General features: G+C 38.1%; 2 protein-coding genes across 2 annotated transcripts; both read right to left on the bottom strand.

Moving 5' to 3' along the window:
- Window positions 1-1,747: 1,747 nt before the first annotated feature.
- Window positions 1,748-6,558, bottom strand: LOC140778997 (glutamate receptor 2.9-like). Its single transcript, XM_073123930.1, has 5 exons — window positions 6,241-6,558; window positions 4,822-6,155; window positions 3,252-3,564; window positions 2,426-2,823; window positions 1,748-2,341 (listed from the first exon to the last, which is right to left on the bottom strand). The coding sequence occupies exons 1-5, from the start codon at window positions 6,491-6,493 to the stop codon at window positions 1,991-1,993; spliced, it is 2,649 nt and encodes an 882-aa protein (XP_072980031.1). The 5' UTR covers window positions 6,494-6,558; the 3' UTR covers window positions 1,748-1,990.
- A 3,378-nt stretch (window positions 6,559-9,936) lies between these two features.
- On the bottom strand, window positions 9,937-14,184 carry LOC140779860 (uncharacterized). Its single transcript, XM_073125157.1, has 3 exons — window positions 13,944-14,184; window positions 10,692-13,660; window positions 9,937-10,460 (listed from the first exon to the last, which is right to left on the bottom strand). The coding sequence occupies exons 2-3, from the start codon at window positions 13,639-13,641 to the stop codon at window positions 10,084-10,086; spliced, it is 3,327 nt and encodes a 1,108-aa protein (XP_072981258.1). The 5' UTR covers window positions 13,642-13,660; window positions 13,944-14,184; the 3' UTR covers window positions 9,937-10,083.
- Between the last annotated feature and the right edge of the window lie 1,295 nt (window positions 14,185-15,479).

Below are 15,479 nucleotides of genomic sequence, written 5' to 3'. Positions count from 1 at the left end.
GACATTAGATATCGATATGTAATGATGATTTATCTTGCTCTACATTTTTCAGCCGAATAAGGGATTGACAGTTGATTTCTTCCTATAATGTGAAGCATTGCTCTCAATATTATTCATTAGTCACTGTACATAGGTTTTTGAGAGAGAGAAGAGAGAAGAGAGAAAAATAATGAATTCTGAGAAGAAATTTAAGAGAGAAAAGAGAGTGGATGAACATGGGTCACATTAAATTTGAATTGACCTGCTAATCAACTCGATTCAAATTGGATTCGGACAAAAATATTTTATTCGATCCGGATATAGATATTAACAACGTAGTTTGCTCAGATACGAATATAAATATCAAATATCCGTTTATCCATATAGAACTAATAAATCAGACCCTAAATAACTAGATCCGCTAACCCATTTTTCTCACATTCACTTCCTTTTTTTCTGATTCATCTCTCAATCCAACTTCTCTAATCTCCCCCTTAAGGTTTAGGCCCCTCCTCTATGGCTCATTTGCCCTCCGCGTCATTGTATGCTCTCCTCCACTGTTGTCATGGTCGTCGCAGACTAATAGTGTATGCTCTCCACCGCCTCTTATCTTTACTGTATCTTTCAGTCTATATCCACACCCACACCGTCGCCAAGAAGGCTTTATTGACCTATCCTCTTTGTCGCGCCTCTCTAGTACTTTTGCTGCTCTCCTATGGCCGGGGTGGTCGAAACCTTCTCGTTGCTGAAAGGTAACACGACACCTTGGACTGGGCTTGTGGCACAAAGTTGCGGAGGTGCAACTAGGCTCAACTTCAAACTTCAATCTGATCAAACTTGCTCTGAAGGCTAGATTCTATATTTGCCTTAAATATTGATTTGACCTTCACTCAAGATTAAATATATGTATGTTTTTTCTTTCCATTTTTCTTTAATGGGCTTAAGTACCGGCTCAAGTTTTAAGTAGCAATGAAGCTTGAACTGTTACTTCTTCAATAGCTACTGCCGGCAGAATGGTAACTCTGACATTGCTTGTTTCGTAGTGCGGCAAATGCTAACAATATCCAAGTAACTCTTCCTCCATCTACCTTCTCTAACCAAGTTATGATTTTTTTTTGTCTCAAATAACACCTTATAATATAAGTAATTTACACCATTAACACCCTGTACATGTTTCGAAGCTATATATAACCAGATTTTTTTTTTCATATAATTTCTCATACAATAACCTACTGTCCAAAAATAATATATCTAATATGTATCCATATTTGTTTAAGATCCGATTTGTTTCTTATTTGTATCTGTATTCATTTAACATTCAATTCGTATTAAAAAATTATCCATATCCGTTTAGTTATGATATAGTTTTAAATTTCGCTATCCATCTAATATCCATATCTAGATAAAAAAAAATTATGGATCTAGATGTGGGTTGAGCACGATTCATATCCGATCTATTTTTATCCTTAGATGAGTGATGAATTATAATAAGACAATGATATTATGTTTGAGAGGGGAAAGAAGTGTGATAAATTATAATAAAATATTTGAGAGAACTTATAGTCAAATCAAAGATAAATTAGTATGTGGTATAAAATATTATTTTGATAAATAATATTTGTATTATAAAATATACCTACTATGATATTTAGTTATTATTGTAGATCCAAGATATTCTATTCTAGAACACTAAAAAAAAAGTAATTCCTGATGTGACGTGGGGCATTAGGAATAAAAATCTTATCAAAACTTATTAAATATCGAAGGTTGTGTTTGATTACCGACTATCCTAACATAAATGCACACCATTAATGAGTCTAAAAATCAATCAAGAGCTAGACCACCTTATTAGGAGTTACCACTAGTTTAAGTACGACGTCCTTCTGTAATATATGATGAGCATGGCTCGGCGTCTCTGCAGCTGGACATGCAAGCTCGAGCTCCTGCCGGCATTGGGCTTGCGGGCGTGATCGACGGAGTAACTTCTCCATATGCCTTTAGTTGCATATTTCTAAACGTATGAGCTGAGGTCTTTGCCGATGTAAAGCTTACAGATCGAACGAAGCTTTCCAGCAATAGATTTTTCCGTGGCGATGGCTTGTCTCAAATCACGCCTCTTTTGGTTGATGAAGAAAGCCAAATGAATTATGGCGCAAAAGATTGATCCAGTTCCGGTGATGAGGAAAAGGCCCCTGAAGCTCTCATAGTTGAGACTACCGGAAGTCAATGGGTTGTCTTGGCTTGGACAGTTGGATGGATCGCCGAACCATTTCCTCTCGATCTCAGACATCTGGCCGCTCTCTGTTAAGTTAAGGATCGACTTTGAGAGATCTGGGACTAGTGATGATCCTTTTGAGAATGCCTGTTGTGATCACAGAACAAAATTAAATAAAATAGCACAAGATAATAAAGTTTGAGAGAGAGAAGAAGAAGAAGAAGAACTCACAAAGCCAAATCCACCTGTTTTGATCATTTGGTCAACTATTGTGTAATTGTTGCAGTGAAGTTTGAGATAGGCTCTAAGGTAAGGGGTCTCACCGACTATGGCAAGTACGCCACCATTTTTGCTTCCTTTTGCCAGTGCATCATTGTACTGTGAAAATTCAAGAGCCTTGAGCCTAGACTCATCAAAACCCATGCTAACCAAGAGCCCTCTCACGGACGAACCATGAAGGTGACCAACATTTCCTCCACTGTTCTTAAGCTCAATGAAGTCGTTCACAGGACGCTGTTGGACTGTCAGCAATGAAGTCAAACTAGCTGTATAACTCGATCGCAGGATGAGCAGCACGAATACCCATATGATCACAACAAACTTGGACAAATTGCTAACTATATTGTCCTCTGCATCAATCCAAAGAGTTGCAGATTGTAAAGCATTGATGGGCCAACCAATAAATTAAACTTTTGGAACAAATAGCATTCAAAATCAAGTACAAAATGATCCATATAACTAGAGTGGATGTGATCATGGCTGTTGCGTGAGAAAGATTGTGGCATCTAATAGTGATCTGCACTACATTTCCGATAATAAATCTCAGTCCCAACTTGTATGGTGTTGAACTAATACCGAGAAGCCCTATAATAAACTAAAAATCAAATCATTCAAGATTCCAACTGTTCGAGGTGGACTAAGATCCACACGAACAACCAAATTTATGAAACGCCACCTCGTTGTGAACTTGTTACTTTTTAAACTTAATTTCCAACGTAATAAATATAATGGATAAAGATAAAGAGATAAACGGGGCCGGGAAGTAACGTCACTTAACTGTGAGCAAAGAGGAGAGTTGAGAAAGTGAAATAGAAGACGGTGCCGAATTGGTGAGAGGGTGGGCCCCTAAACTCATTGTTGCTCCGGTGTTCTAAAATCCACATGATGATTCCAGTGAAGACACAGAAGACTCCGCTGACCAACCACAAGTTTTTATTTAATGGCTTGAGGAAGACCCAAGCGTCCTTGCTCCTCTCGTCCTTCAATGGCACGACCATCGATATAGCGGATGCCATGTATGGCATTGTGAAGTCCACGTAGGATGATCGATTAGCCTTCATGGTTAGGTCAGCCACAGCAGCATCATAGGTCTGTTAGGGATGCACAAGGCCCACTTGAATTAGATAGACATATATATACTATAATGTTCCATGGTAGGTTATCACACAAAAGAATAGTCTCATATTGCAAATACATATATTAATATAGTTGAAATTGAATATTAAGGGTACGTATGATGAAGAGGTTTCCGGTTGGATATCAGTATAAATGATGTCAAATACTTCTCAGCCAAACTGAAATATTGAAGCTCTTTACTGCCTATTATAAGCTCAGAAGATTTGAAATTGGCTTTGCAATCGGATGTAATAGGCCGCGTTTGTGGTCGGGTGAAGCAGGCTAGGTAGGCGGCCTTTTGAAATGGGCTAGGGGCTTAGGAGCCACTTTGCACCCTCCCAAAGCAATTGTTTGTGACCTTTTAGTATTCATGAATAACTGAACGTGAGCCAAGATTTAAGCTCAAAATTACAAATGAATCAAACTAGTAAATATGTATGTTAGTCATTAGATTAAGATTTAACAATTAGATCTTTCATTTCATAGTTTGTTAATTTAACTCTTGCTAGTCAAGTTGATCTCTGTCTGAACTTGACTTAGCTCGTCAAGCCAAATGAGCCGGAAATCAAATTGTTTTTGAGCCAAAAATAATTCAGCTCTTTTTTTTCACTTGACATGTGTAATGTGTTCGAGTTCCATAAATTTAGTTTGGAACCAAACACAAGGAAGACCCAACTCCTTGTGTTTGGCTCGTTGACACTTGACACCCGACTCCTAACAAACTAACATGATCTTCTAGAATCCTAAATCCCTATAAGAAAATTCATTAAAATTTTGATCAAAAGCTAAAAACGTGATACATATAGATAGAAAGTATATATGAGTAATAAAAAATAGTGGTAGTTCAAAGAGTTTAAATAAATTTATCATTATTTTATAGTTTTTTAATTATTTAATAAATTATTATAGCTATTATCATTTAAGCAGCACATTAAGAAATTAAATATAGTATTATTTGTAAAAATAATTTAATAAATCACTTTTTGAGACAGAAATATATCTTAGATGAAAGTGTTTTGTTGTCTTAAAAAGTTCTCATAATTTAACAGAAATCACTAATTAAGAGAATGACTTTATAAGCATTTTTTCTTTTTTGCAAGAGCGATTACTTTAAAATACTTATATGCCTGTTTATATGATAAAGAAGTGTATTAATTAAGTAGATAATTTATAGATAGAACGGTAACATATGTTGGAGAAATAATAGATTGGTCAAAAACTTGTGTACTCACCCCGTTAGCTACCTGTAGCACCAGTGTATCATAACGCTCGTGCCCCGCCGGCACATACTCGAACGGCATGGCGTACGGTAGTTGCCGGACAGCCGCCTCAAACACATCGATCACGAACCCGCTCGCCGACGTCTGATTCGTCTCTGGATCGATCTCAATATTCACGAACGATTGGAACCCGGGATCGACCGGTCGGGGAACCCCGATCCGCAGCTTCTTGCCGCCTGTCGGCTGAGTCCACCCGCTCGGCACTACCGCCGAATCCCCGGGCCATATCACCGGCCCGAGTCCATCCCTCAACGACGAGAACTGGCTGTTGCTACTCCAGTTCAGCCGCCGAGTCAACCCGAACCTCGAAGTCCAGAAGCCGACATCCTTCGCCTTCCCGCCGATCACGTTCAGTACACGGAACGCCGTCACGTTCAACTCCCCATCGACTAGCCGGAACCTCCCGCCGAGGCCGTCGAATTCCGTGTTCAGTATCTCTTTCAAGATACTCTTTCCCGTTCGGGAGACGCCCAAGTTGGAGAAACCGGTGGAGCCGTTCTTGGATTCGATGAAGTCGGGTCTAACTTTTCCGAGTCGCTCGGCGGACAACGCCATGGCCCAGACCGCGTCATAAGCCCATATAGCATAGCTACTGAGCTCGGTAGCGGCGGTTAATCCAACATTTGGGTTATCCTTCAAGAATTGCAGACTCCACCTCCTTTTAAACTCGCGGATCCGCTGCTCCGCTGTCGGGAAATAAGGCATGACGCCGAGGACGCCGTCGATCGAGCCGGGGGAGATGTATTCTTCGACGGAAGCGAGGAGGCTCGTGAGGCCGCTAGTTAGGATCCAGACATAGCCTTCTGACATCATTCCGGCATTTTTCGCCGATCGAAGGAGACGAGTGGCGAGGTCGACCCTCGCGTGGACGACGAAGACCCGGGTCTGCTCGGTCGTGAGCTTGTAGAGCTCCGCGGAGATGTCGTCGTCGGAGGCTGTTGTGGGAAGGGGACAGCGGTACGGAACGCGCACTCCGACGTTGTCGAGGGCGTCGACGAGGTAGGGAACGAAGGCGGCGCCGAAGTTGGAGTCCTCATGGATCGGGACGACGCGGCGCCACCGAAAGGCGTCAACGAGCGCCGCGATGGCGTCGACTTGGTCGGCGTCATTCGCGGCGGCACGGACGAAGAAGGGTGAGTGGGCCGGAGACACCGAGGGGCTCGTCGCGGAGATGGAAACTATGGGGACTTGGGCTCGCGTGCCCAAGGCTGCGACGAAACCGGATTCGGTAGAGGATTGGGGCCCAAGAATGGCGTGCACCTTGTCTTTGGTTATTAGCTCCAAGGCTGCATCAATTAGAGCGCACTGATTAAGCCGTACATTTACTTTCCTCGACTGGGAGAACCGAAGATATTAAACGTTAAGCTCTACCGTGGGAGGCGGCGGTGACGACATTGCCGGAGGCGTCTCTGGTGATGGTGTGGAGACGGGCGGAGGAGTTGGGGTTCGCGGCGTAGAAGTCGTCCACCGCCATACGGACGGACGTGAGAGCGATCTGGCCAATCGAGGAGTTCGAGTCGAGGATTAGTCCGAGCTTGAAGGTTGTGGGCTGGGATGGTATCACGGGGAGGAGTTGGAAGAGGAAGGAGAGGAGAAGGCCAAGGGGTTTGGCGTTCTTCATCATGGATTAATTGGAAATTAAAGAGGTCGTGGTAGAATAGAATAGCAAGAAATGAAGACGATAGAGAATGTGGGGGTTTTGGTTCATTCGATAGAAGACGACTTGCCTACAGTAGTCATCATAAGATGATTTATTCCCGGCAAATGTAAAGTGGAGTCCACGCCAAGACTGTGAGGATTACAAAGTCCAACTTTGAACTTTCGATCTCTTTCCCACTATTTTCTTCAATAAAGAAAAAGCAACAAAAATAAATTCTTAAAGAAACGGCTATTGCTTAGATTGTTACGAGCTTTTTCTTTTGGAAAGCAATATATGCAAGGAGTGATCTTGGCTGCCGTGGTTCGTAAAAAGAAAGAGCACTGATTCCACTAACCAATTAATTATTAAAAATAAATTTTTATTTTATAATAAAGTTATATAAGATATTATATATATATATATGACTAGATTAATCTATAAAAAAATTAAAAATTAAGTATTTTCTTATTGCTTAATTCTTATAACTATTTCCTTAATAATAAACTTCTATTAATTTATTATTATGTTTATTTTTTATACAAAAATGGATAGCTAAGAGAGAAATAAAATATAACTAATTTAATTTTATAATTTAGAAAAGTGATCGGTACTTTCGGTTGATATTACCGGTACTTCTGATTAATTTTATTTAGTATCGTTTAATCTCAACCGTTCAACTAGGAGAGAGAAATTAATTTTACAAAAATTAGAAAAGAGAAATAATCTCCACCTTTCTTTTAAATGTTAATCTCTTTAGAGATTGTTAATTTTACAAAAAAAATTAAATGCATAAATGAGATCTATTTAGTGTTTGTAAAAGCTTTCCCATAACAAACTAATATTAGAACCTAGGTTCTCATCTTAAGAATTGCATCTTATTTTATCTACGAATTTTGATTGTTTGTGGTACGAATTAAATTTGGATTGATTTAGATGTAAGAAATTTATAAAATTTAGGTGGTGATAGCCTCGTGAGTTAAAGTTCTAATTGTTCTAATTTTATCTAAATTGAAGATCCGGATGATAAGATATAAATAAAAGAGTTGAGCAAGGTCTAAACAAGTCATAACAATAAATATCCGATATTTTGGCAGTCGTTGGAGAGTGACGGATAGCAAAAAGGTAAGTAACTGTTAGAGGAACGCGATAGCTAGGGTTTGGAAATGTCTCAATAAAAAAAAAATAAACTCAATAAATTCTCAATGCTTGGATACTTAGATTCATAAACAATTAAGTCCAGCCTCTATATATATAGAGGTCGAATATAATGAGCCATACTCGGACTTAGCTCTATAGACTTATACAACTCGAACAACGAATTATCTTAGAGGCTTACATGACTTAATTAAACTTATTTTAGTGGCTTACGTGATTTAATTAAATTTGCCTCAATAGCTTAAATGATTTAATTAGACTTTTCTTAAGGGCGTACATAAGAAATATACATGAATCAATTAAAAGATAAATATAGACCCATCGAGTCTAATATTTTTATAATGCAATCCGATCTAACCCGATTTGCATCAATTTATTAAGAAGAGATCACTGAAATTGCCTTTGAAATATATCCCAGAGGAATTCTATTATGAAAGTGACATTGCCAAAGAACTTGTCAAAAACAATAGAAGACAAGTGCATAACAAAAAGCACTTAAAATCGACTTTATATTAACAAGGTCTTTGGCTTTGATTTAAAGAAGGTACTCAACTGAGTAACCAAATGAAAGATTATAATAAAATACTTGCTGACTTATAAAATTTGGAGGTCAAAATCCGTTATGAGGATAAGACACTTTATCTATTGAATTTATTTCTTAATACTTATAATCATTTGACTACTATCTTATTGTACAGAAAATATTCAATTATTATAATAATATTATAAATGCAATGATAAATAGTAAATACCACGGGATGGATAAGCAGGCTTATATAGACTTTCCTTGGAAGATGAATATCTTTGTTATGGTAACAAAAGACTTCGAAAAAAATAATCTCATATTGAATAGCAAGAATCAGATGAATTCGAAAGTAAATGTCAAAAATCTTGACTATGAGGGCAATGATGAGGATTTGTATATTGTATATAATTGTTTGTATTTGTTGTAAGCCGAGTAAGGATCAAAGTTGCACCTATCATATTTGTTTTCATTGTGATTAATTTTGTACTTTTAAAGACTTAAGTAAAGATGTATGTTTTTTATCGGTAACGAAGATACTTATAAAATTAAAGAAATTTTGCAGTTGCATACTAAATCAATAAGAAAGTTGATATATATTTGATATGCTCGCTATTTTATTATAGGTATACAATGCATATTTAAGTAAGAGAAGAAAATGAAATAGATGGGTGCAGAAGAGAGCTGAGAGGTGAAAAAAAAAACATTAAGGAGTGAGAAGAGAGGATTTTTTGATTAATTTGAACTAAATTAAGGATAAAATTATAATTGAACTTATGTGTAGAATAATTTAAATATTTTTCTCTTAATCTACTGTAAGAATAGTTCAAAATATATATTCTTAATCAAAATGGTAAAGAACTGATAATCTAGAGCCTAGTGGGGCCTTATGTTTTTAAGGTGTCTTGAAGTAGATGGAATATGGTGCTCATAAGTCATAAGGCCAGTCTAGGATTCCTCATTTTGTTGGAATATCTACTTTCATGAGTGACTCTTGCGAGTGGTGCCCTTCGATGTTCAAATATAGTAGAAAAGAGTGCAAAATTAGCGGCTTCACGGAGGACGACACCGAATAATTTTAAACACGGTTGCAACTCGAATCGTTGCGGTGTATCTTCTCTCAGTTTGCTTTTCTTCCTTTTTATGTGCTAATCTCTTTATTTTTCTCTGCAGATTAATTTTCTCAAAACAATTTGAACCGGTGGGTGAAAATCTATTTGATGTTTGTGAGCGCTCCCAGTCCCCGCACTGAAAAGAAGAAAGAAGGGAGAAGAGTAGTAGTCGTCTTGTATTATCCCTAAGAGGTATGAGAAATAAGAAGGCTCGACTAGGGGAGGGGAATGTAATCATTTTAACTTGCTTGTATTAACATTTTCGTCTCTTAGGGTCATTTCGTTAAGCACCTTGTGTGCCTCCGAAGCTTCTATCATGGTAAGAAAGTTCAGTCACTCTTGCCTTGAAATCAGTGCCAACTCAACTCAATTCTTCTAACGTTTGATGTGCTAAAGGCTAAAGCCAATCCGTTCTTTGATGATATTTAAACAAAAATTAAGCTCCCGTTTCCTTCTGCAATCAATAAAGCATCACATAGTGGGGGGAAGAAAATGGTAATCGAGTATTTAGATAGGGTAGATGAGGGTTACATCATAGATCTCTTTGATAGAAGGACTAAATCAGAGATATATCATCTTCCAAGGGATGCTTATATGCTAGAAATACACTTTGAAAGGTTTGCTTCATCTTCTGTGAATAAAACAACAGTAAAAGAGACATTTTAATTCATGTACATCTTTATGTAAAGAAAACAAATACATCTTGCATTTTAAACTAAATAGATGGCTGGACAAATTGAAGGAAAAGTTTACAGGAATCTGAAATGTATGAACATAGCTAAAATCTACAAAACCTGGGATCCTAGTTTCCTCTGTTTTGGTATATGACCAGCATTAGATTTGATGTCTGTTAGTTCTTTCACAACGTTTCTCATGGAAGGCCGTTCACTCGCTTCCTTTGATGTGCACCTCAGAGCCAATAAAAGTACCTTGTGTACTTCTTCCATGTCAGCAGATCCCATTAATTCGTCAAAAATATTTGGTTCAGAAATCTCTTCAATTTCACCACTACCTCCCAAGGTTGATTGGACCCAGCTTGTTATGTCATTGTTTTCAGGAAATGATGGATCCAAGGCCTTCTTCCTGGTTATCAGTTCAAGTAAGACAACTCCATAGCTATAAACATCTGATTCTTTGCTTTTTCTAGTTGTAAATGCGGTCTCTGTTGCAAGGACAAAAGAATATTGGATTAACTTATACAATTAGTTGCAAGTCAAACTCTAGAGAGAAAGAACTTGAACTAAAGTTAGCTGATTAAAAATAGCATCAATATAATGTTATTATGATATGATTGTAAAGACTGCCATGACAATGAGCAACAAGAAAATGCTGTTTGACATAGTTGCAAAGCCAAAACAATATGGTCTCATATTCAGCATTATCCATTTCATACCTGGAGACATATACCCAATAGTGCCCATTATCACAGAGGACTGTGGAGAAGCAGAAATTTGATCAATGAGCTTGGCGATGCCGAAATCTGCAATATGTGGCTCCATATCCTTGTCCAACAATATATTCTTTGGTTTGATATCGCGGTGAATTATAGCTGGATTGCAGTCATTATGAAGATAAGCTAATCCCTGGGCAGTACCAAGAGCTATCTGGTAACGTGTGTTCCACTGTAGAACTGGTGGTGGCTTAATCTCATGTAGAACATCATGAAGGCTCCCATTCTCCATATAGTCGTACAAAATCAATCCATAATCTCTTCTCAACCAGAAGTCAACCAATTTTACCAAGTTCCTGTGCCGGATTCTACCAACTGTTTGAATTTCTCTAATCATGCTTGCATTCGCTCCTTGCTGAGAAGAAAAAACTATTTTCTTTACCGCATACACTTTTTCTGGACTCACTGAAGCTCTGTAAACAGTTCCATGGGCTCCTCTTCCAAGTACATATTTTTCATTCAGGTTCTCGGTGGCTTCCATGACTTTATTAAACAGTAATGAGGATCCGTCATGTAAAGATGGTCCTTCCTCTGGTTTTCTGTTTCTATGCTTGAAAATGGCATAAGCCAGCACAAGTAACACTAGGACAGAAAAGAGCAATGAACCAAGAGCTATCATTGCTATCTTAATCTTGTTGATGCCTTTTGTATTGTTTGTTGTACTGCATGGTTTTAGAACACTATTCTTCACGCAAGATGAATCACCTGATAGGCAAGAGATGCAAAGGTTTGGATTGCCCAAAAATGAGCTAGGTGAGGAGTTCAGAAGCTTTACAAAATTTTCTGGTACTGGTCCTGTGAAATCATTATACGAGACATTCACATAAAGCAAAGAAAGATCAGATAATGGGAATAGACTTCCATTGAGATTATTGAGAGATAAATCCAAGCTTTGCAGCCTTATCAGATTTCCTAGTTCTCCTGGAATATGGCCTGTCAGTCCATTGCCACTAAGATTTAATGCTATTTCCACATTGAGTAATGTGCCCAATGATGAAGGGATACTACCTCCCAAAATATTTCCACCAAACTGCAGCTCAATTAGCCTGTTAAATCCTGACAAGAAATCTGGTATTCCACCGCTAAACTGATTCTCTTGCAGTACCAATCGAGAGAGAAGTTTTAAGTTGGTTAAAGCTGATGGTATTGAGCCATTCAGGGAATTGAAGCTCAAATCCAGCAAATACAAGCTAGTACATTGTGAAATTTGAGGCGGCAGCGGACCATAAAGTCTGTTATGGGAGAAATTGAGAACCTGCAGATTTACCAAGTTTCCTATTTCCTTAGGTATTGGTCCAGAGAGTCCGTTTCTCGACCAGTTTATCAGAGTAAGGTTGACACAATTCCTCAGGCTCCGAGGAATATAACCATTCAACTTATTGGCGCTTAGATCCATGTATAACAATCGTGAAGTTGTTGCAAACTCTGGAATGGAACCAGTGAGGTTGTTATTTTGAACAATCAACCTTTCCAGACTAGAGCAGTTCCCAACAGTCAAGGGAATACTACCATTTAGCAGATTAAACCCCAAGACAAAAATTATCAATTTCTGCCCAAAGCAAATGCCCGGAGGGATTCCGCCAACAAAACTATTATTGGTGAAATCAATCTGAACTAGACTGCTATTGATCCCCAAACCTTGAGGTATAACTCCTGTAAACTTATTATCGAACAAAGAAATATTCTGCAGATTTCTAAGCTCAGTCATCTCCAAAGGCAACTCTCCAGAGAGAGAGTTACTGTAAATGAGGATCATTTCAAGACTCGGGATTCTCCAGATTCCTACAGGAACCTCTCCTGTCAAGTGATTTCTATGAAGAAATAGGCTCCGCAAAATAGTTAAATTTCCCATTTCTTTTGGTATAGCCCCCTCAAGCTGGTTCTCATGCAACTGTAAATCTGTCAGTAATCTACAATTACCAATCTCAGGTGGAATTAACCCAGACAAAGAGTTCATAAATAGGTAAAGGATTGAGAGGTTGGTCAGTGAACCGATCGAGGGTGGTATGTGCCCTGATAGGATGTTGCTAGCAGCTGCAAAGGTCACTAAACTACTGCAATTTCCCAGCCCTATTGGGATCTCACCTTTAAATTGGTTGAATGACAAGATTAAGTCTTCCAACTTGCTACTGCTAGAGCAAAAAGGGATTTCCCCCACAAAACCATTTGCACTGATATCCACATATTTAAGCCCTCTGATTGCACCCAATGATTTTGGAAGATGGCCAGTCAATTGGTTATCAAACAGATAGAGCTCCTCTAACTTAGTAAGATTGCCAATTGAAAGGGGCAAAACACTAGACAAGACATTCTGACTCAGCCAGAGGATTCTTACATTGGTCAAATTTCCGATGCTAGAAGGAACTGGCCCAGTAAGGTTATTCTGGTTGAGGTAGACCGTCTTCAAATTTGTATTATGGAATAGTGATTCCGGTATCTTTCCACTAAGAGAGTTGTCAAAAAGGGACAGATATGACAAATTCTTCAGGTTGTAGAGAGTAGCTGGTATCTCGCCGAAGAGGGAGTTGGTGGATATATCCAAGTGCCCAAGAAAGGTGCAATTCCCCAGCTCTGATGGGATTGACCCAGATATACTATTCAAACTAAGATCAATCTTCTGTAGATATCTCAGCACTCCAATCTCAGGTCCTAATGAACCAGAAATTCCAGTGTCTGCCAGGACAAATGACACCACCCTGCCACTGCTGTCGCATATGATTCCTTCCCATCTGCAAGGAGTTGGGTCGGAAGAATTCCAGGTGGAGTTTATGGATGACGGTAGTATGAGGTTCCTGGATAAATCTAGGAGGGCTTCTCCTTCGGAGTTCAAGCCCCAAGACAGTGAAATCCAGGTGAAGAACAGCAACGAATAGCCCCAAAGAGCAATACCCATTTCCAGCGAACAATAAAAGCTGAAACAAAAAGGATAACAAGATGGGAGTTTTTTTTTTTTTTTTAATTCTCTAGCCTTTCACAAAAGGTCACAATCAAATCGAAATAGCAAAACCCACATTCTAAAACACCAGAATAGGTAGCACAATCTACATTAAATGGTCGTATTATAGCATCTACCTACCAAGTGTTTGATAACAAGGTACCATATGCACACTGAAGAAGCACAAAAGAGCAAAGGAGATATCTTTCCACTAACTTTTAAGGGCTGCGACAAATTACAAGGCATGCTTAAGAGAGTACCTAATTCGCAGTAATTGTCACAGATCCGAAGAACTCTGGTTACGCTTCTGTGCTTCTCGAGCTGGAGTCAATCTCCTCCGGGGTTAAAATCCCTCTTCGTCGCCGGCTTCTCTCGACAACCAAATGTCGGTATTAGCTTAGTGGAATTGTGGAAATAATTGTTTTCTAGTGGGAAAGCTATAAAGTGTTTGTGGTGGGTTTGGTTGAGCATGAGGTTGAGACTTGAGAAGTGAAGCATGCCGTTTACTGGAACGTGCTTCTGAATTCTGAGCAGTTCACATTTGCCATTTAATACTTGGCTTGTCTGGTCCGACATTACAATGCGAAAAGTCAACCACCTTAAATTAGGCACTCCCAAACTATTACCATTTCGTTTGAATTTTTTTTTAAATTATGATAAGATTAAAATTTTATTTTATTAACTTATAAATATAAATATTGAACTTAAAAGATAAGAGTTTACGTCTCATCATTTATTAGTCTAATTAGTACTTGGAATATTATAATTCATCTGCTCCCTATAGTACTTATCCGAAAGAAGTAGTTAGCTTCAGCACATTTTGACCCTTTTTAAGGAGAAGGAACACCTGAGTGGTAGAGGATCTTACTTTTGAAAAGCTGGTAGGCACCTCTTTGTGTAGGTCTTAGGGTTAGTCTAATTTTAAATAATTATTATAAAAAAAATTATTTGATAATTTATTAGTCTAACTTAATAGCTCCACTTAGCTTAATTGATTGATAGCCCGTGCGGTCGTATAGAGAAATAGTTCGATAATGTAATGACTTAAAATAATATCTTATAGCTTGATGACGCATAAGATTTGAAGTCTAAACTATGTGACTTAATATGTTGGCTAGAATCTGTATCTAGAAATAATATTTATCATGTCTATACCTTTTAACTCTTAAACGATTAGGAGAACACTATCGTAGGACAGAAGACAATATCCCATCTTCCACGAGATGAGACTTATACAGTTATTCTCGGACTTAGGCGACATCAAAAGAAAAGTATGTTGGCCTGGAAGAGTTTTCGACCAATGTGAATCTCGCGACAAACTTTTATATATCAATTTAGTCAACCACCAAATTTAATATTAAAATAATTTTTTAAATCATATCATATATCTTATCATAAAATATTTAGAAAAAAATATTAAGGTATTTTGTACTTTATATAAAAGTACAACGTCGATACATTTAGTGACTTACCTTTTTGACAAGCAGTTAAGTGTGTAATAGTGAGATCGGGGTGTAGGCATTGATGACATCGAACTTAGCGAAGAAGGGAAGTGTTGTCGTATGCCTCGAGCCATAGACCGCAACGTGAAGCTGACTCTTCACGATTGATTCATCCCCATCCATAGTTTAAGTGGCGAAGACGATGGTCGTGTAATACAAAATAGATAAATAATTATATTTTATTAAAAAAATTAATTTTTTCTTATATATTAAATAGTGAAAAATTCAACGGTACAATCCCGTTGGCCAAAAGAGGCTAATTTTTATATTAAATTGAGTGGGTGGACCAAATAA

This window comes from Typha angustifolia, chromosome 15 (genome assembly GCF_048772165.1).
Source record: "Typha angustifolia cultivar Huaian chromosome 15, ASM4877216v1, whole genome shotgun sequence".
Lineage (NCBI taxonomy): Eukaryota > Viridiplantae > Streptophyta > Magnoliopsida > Poales > Typhaceae > Typha > Typha angustifolia.
This window is presented reverse-complemented; position numbering and strand designations above follow the sequence as displayed.

Excerpts from the sequence above, each read along its gene's own strand:
- LOC140778997 (XM_073123930.1), bottom strand. The coding sequence starts at position 6,493 with ATGATGAAGAACGCCAAACCCCTTGGCCTTCTCCTCTCCTTCCTCTTC. Across the intron at positions 6,156-6,240 it reads CGTCACCGCCGCCTCCCACG|CCTTGGAGCTAATAACCAAA; the intron begins GTAGAGCTTAAC and ends TAATTGATGCAG. Across the intron at positions 2,342-2,425 it reads AAACAGGTGGATTTGGCTTT|GCATTCTCAAAAGGATCATC; the intron begins GTGAGTTCTTCT and ends TGATCACAACAG.
- LOC140779860 (XM_073125157.1), bottom strand. The coding sequence starts at position 13,641 with ATGGGTATTGCTCTTTGGGGCTATTCGTTGCTGTTCTTCACCTGGATT. Across the intron at positions 10,461-10,691 it reads TATTGGGTATATGTCTCCAG|AGACCGCATTTACAACTAGA; the intron begins GTATGAAATGGA and ends TCCTTGCAACAG.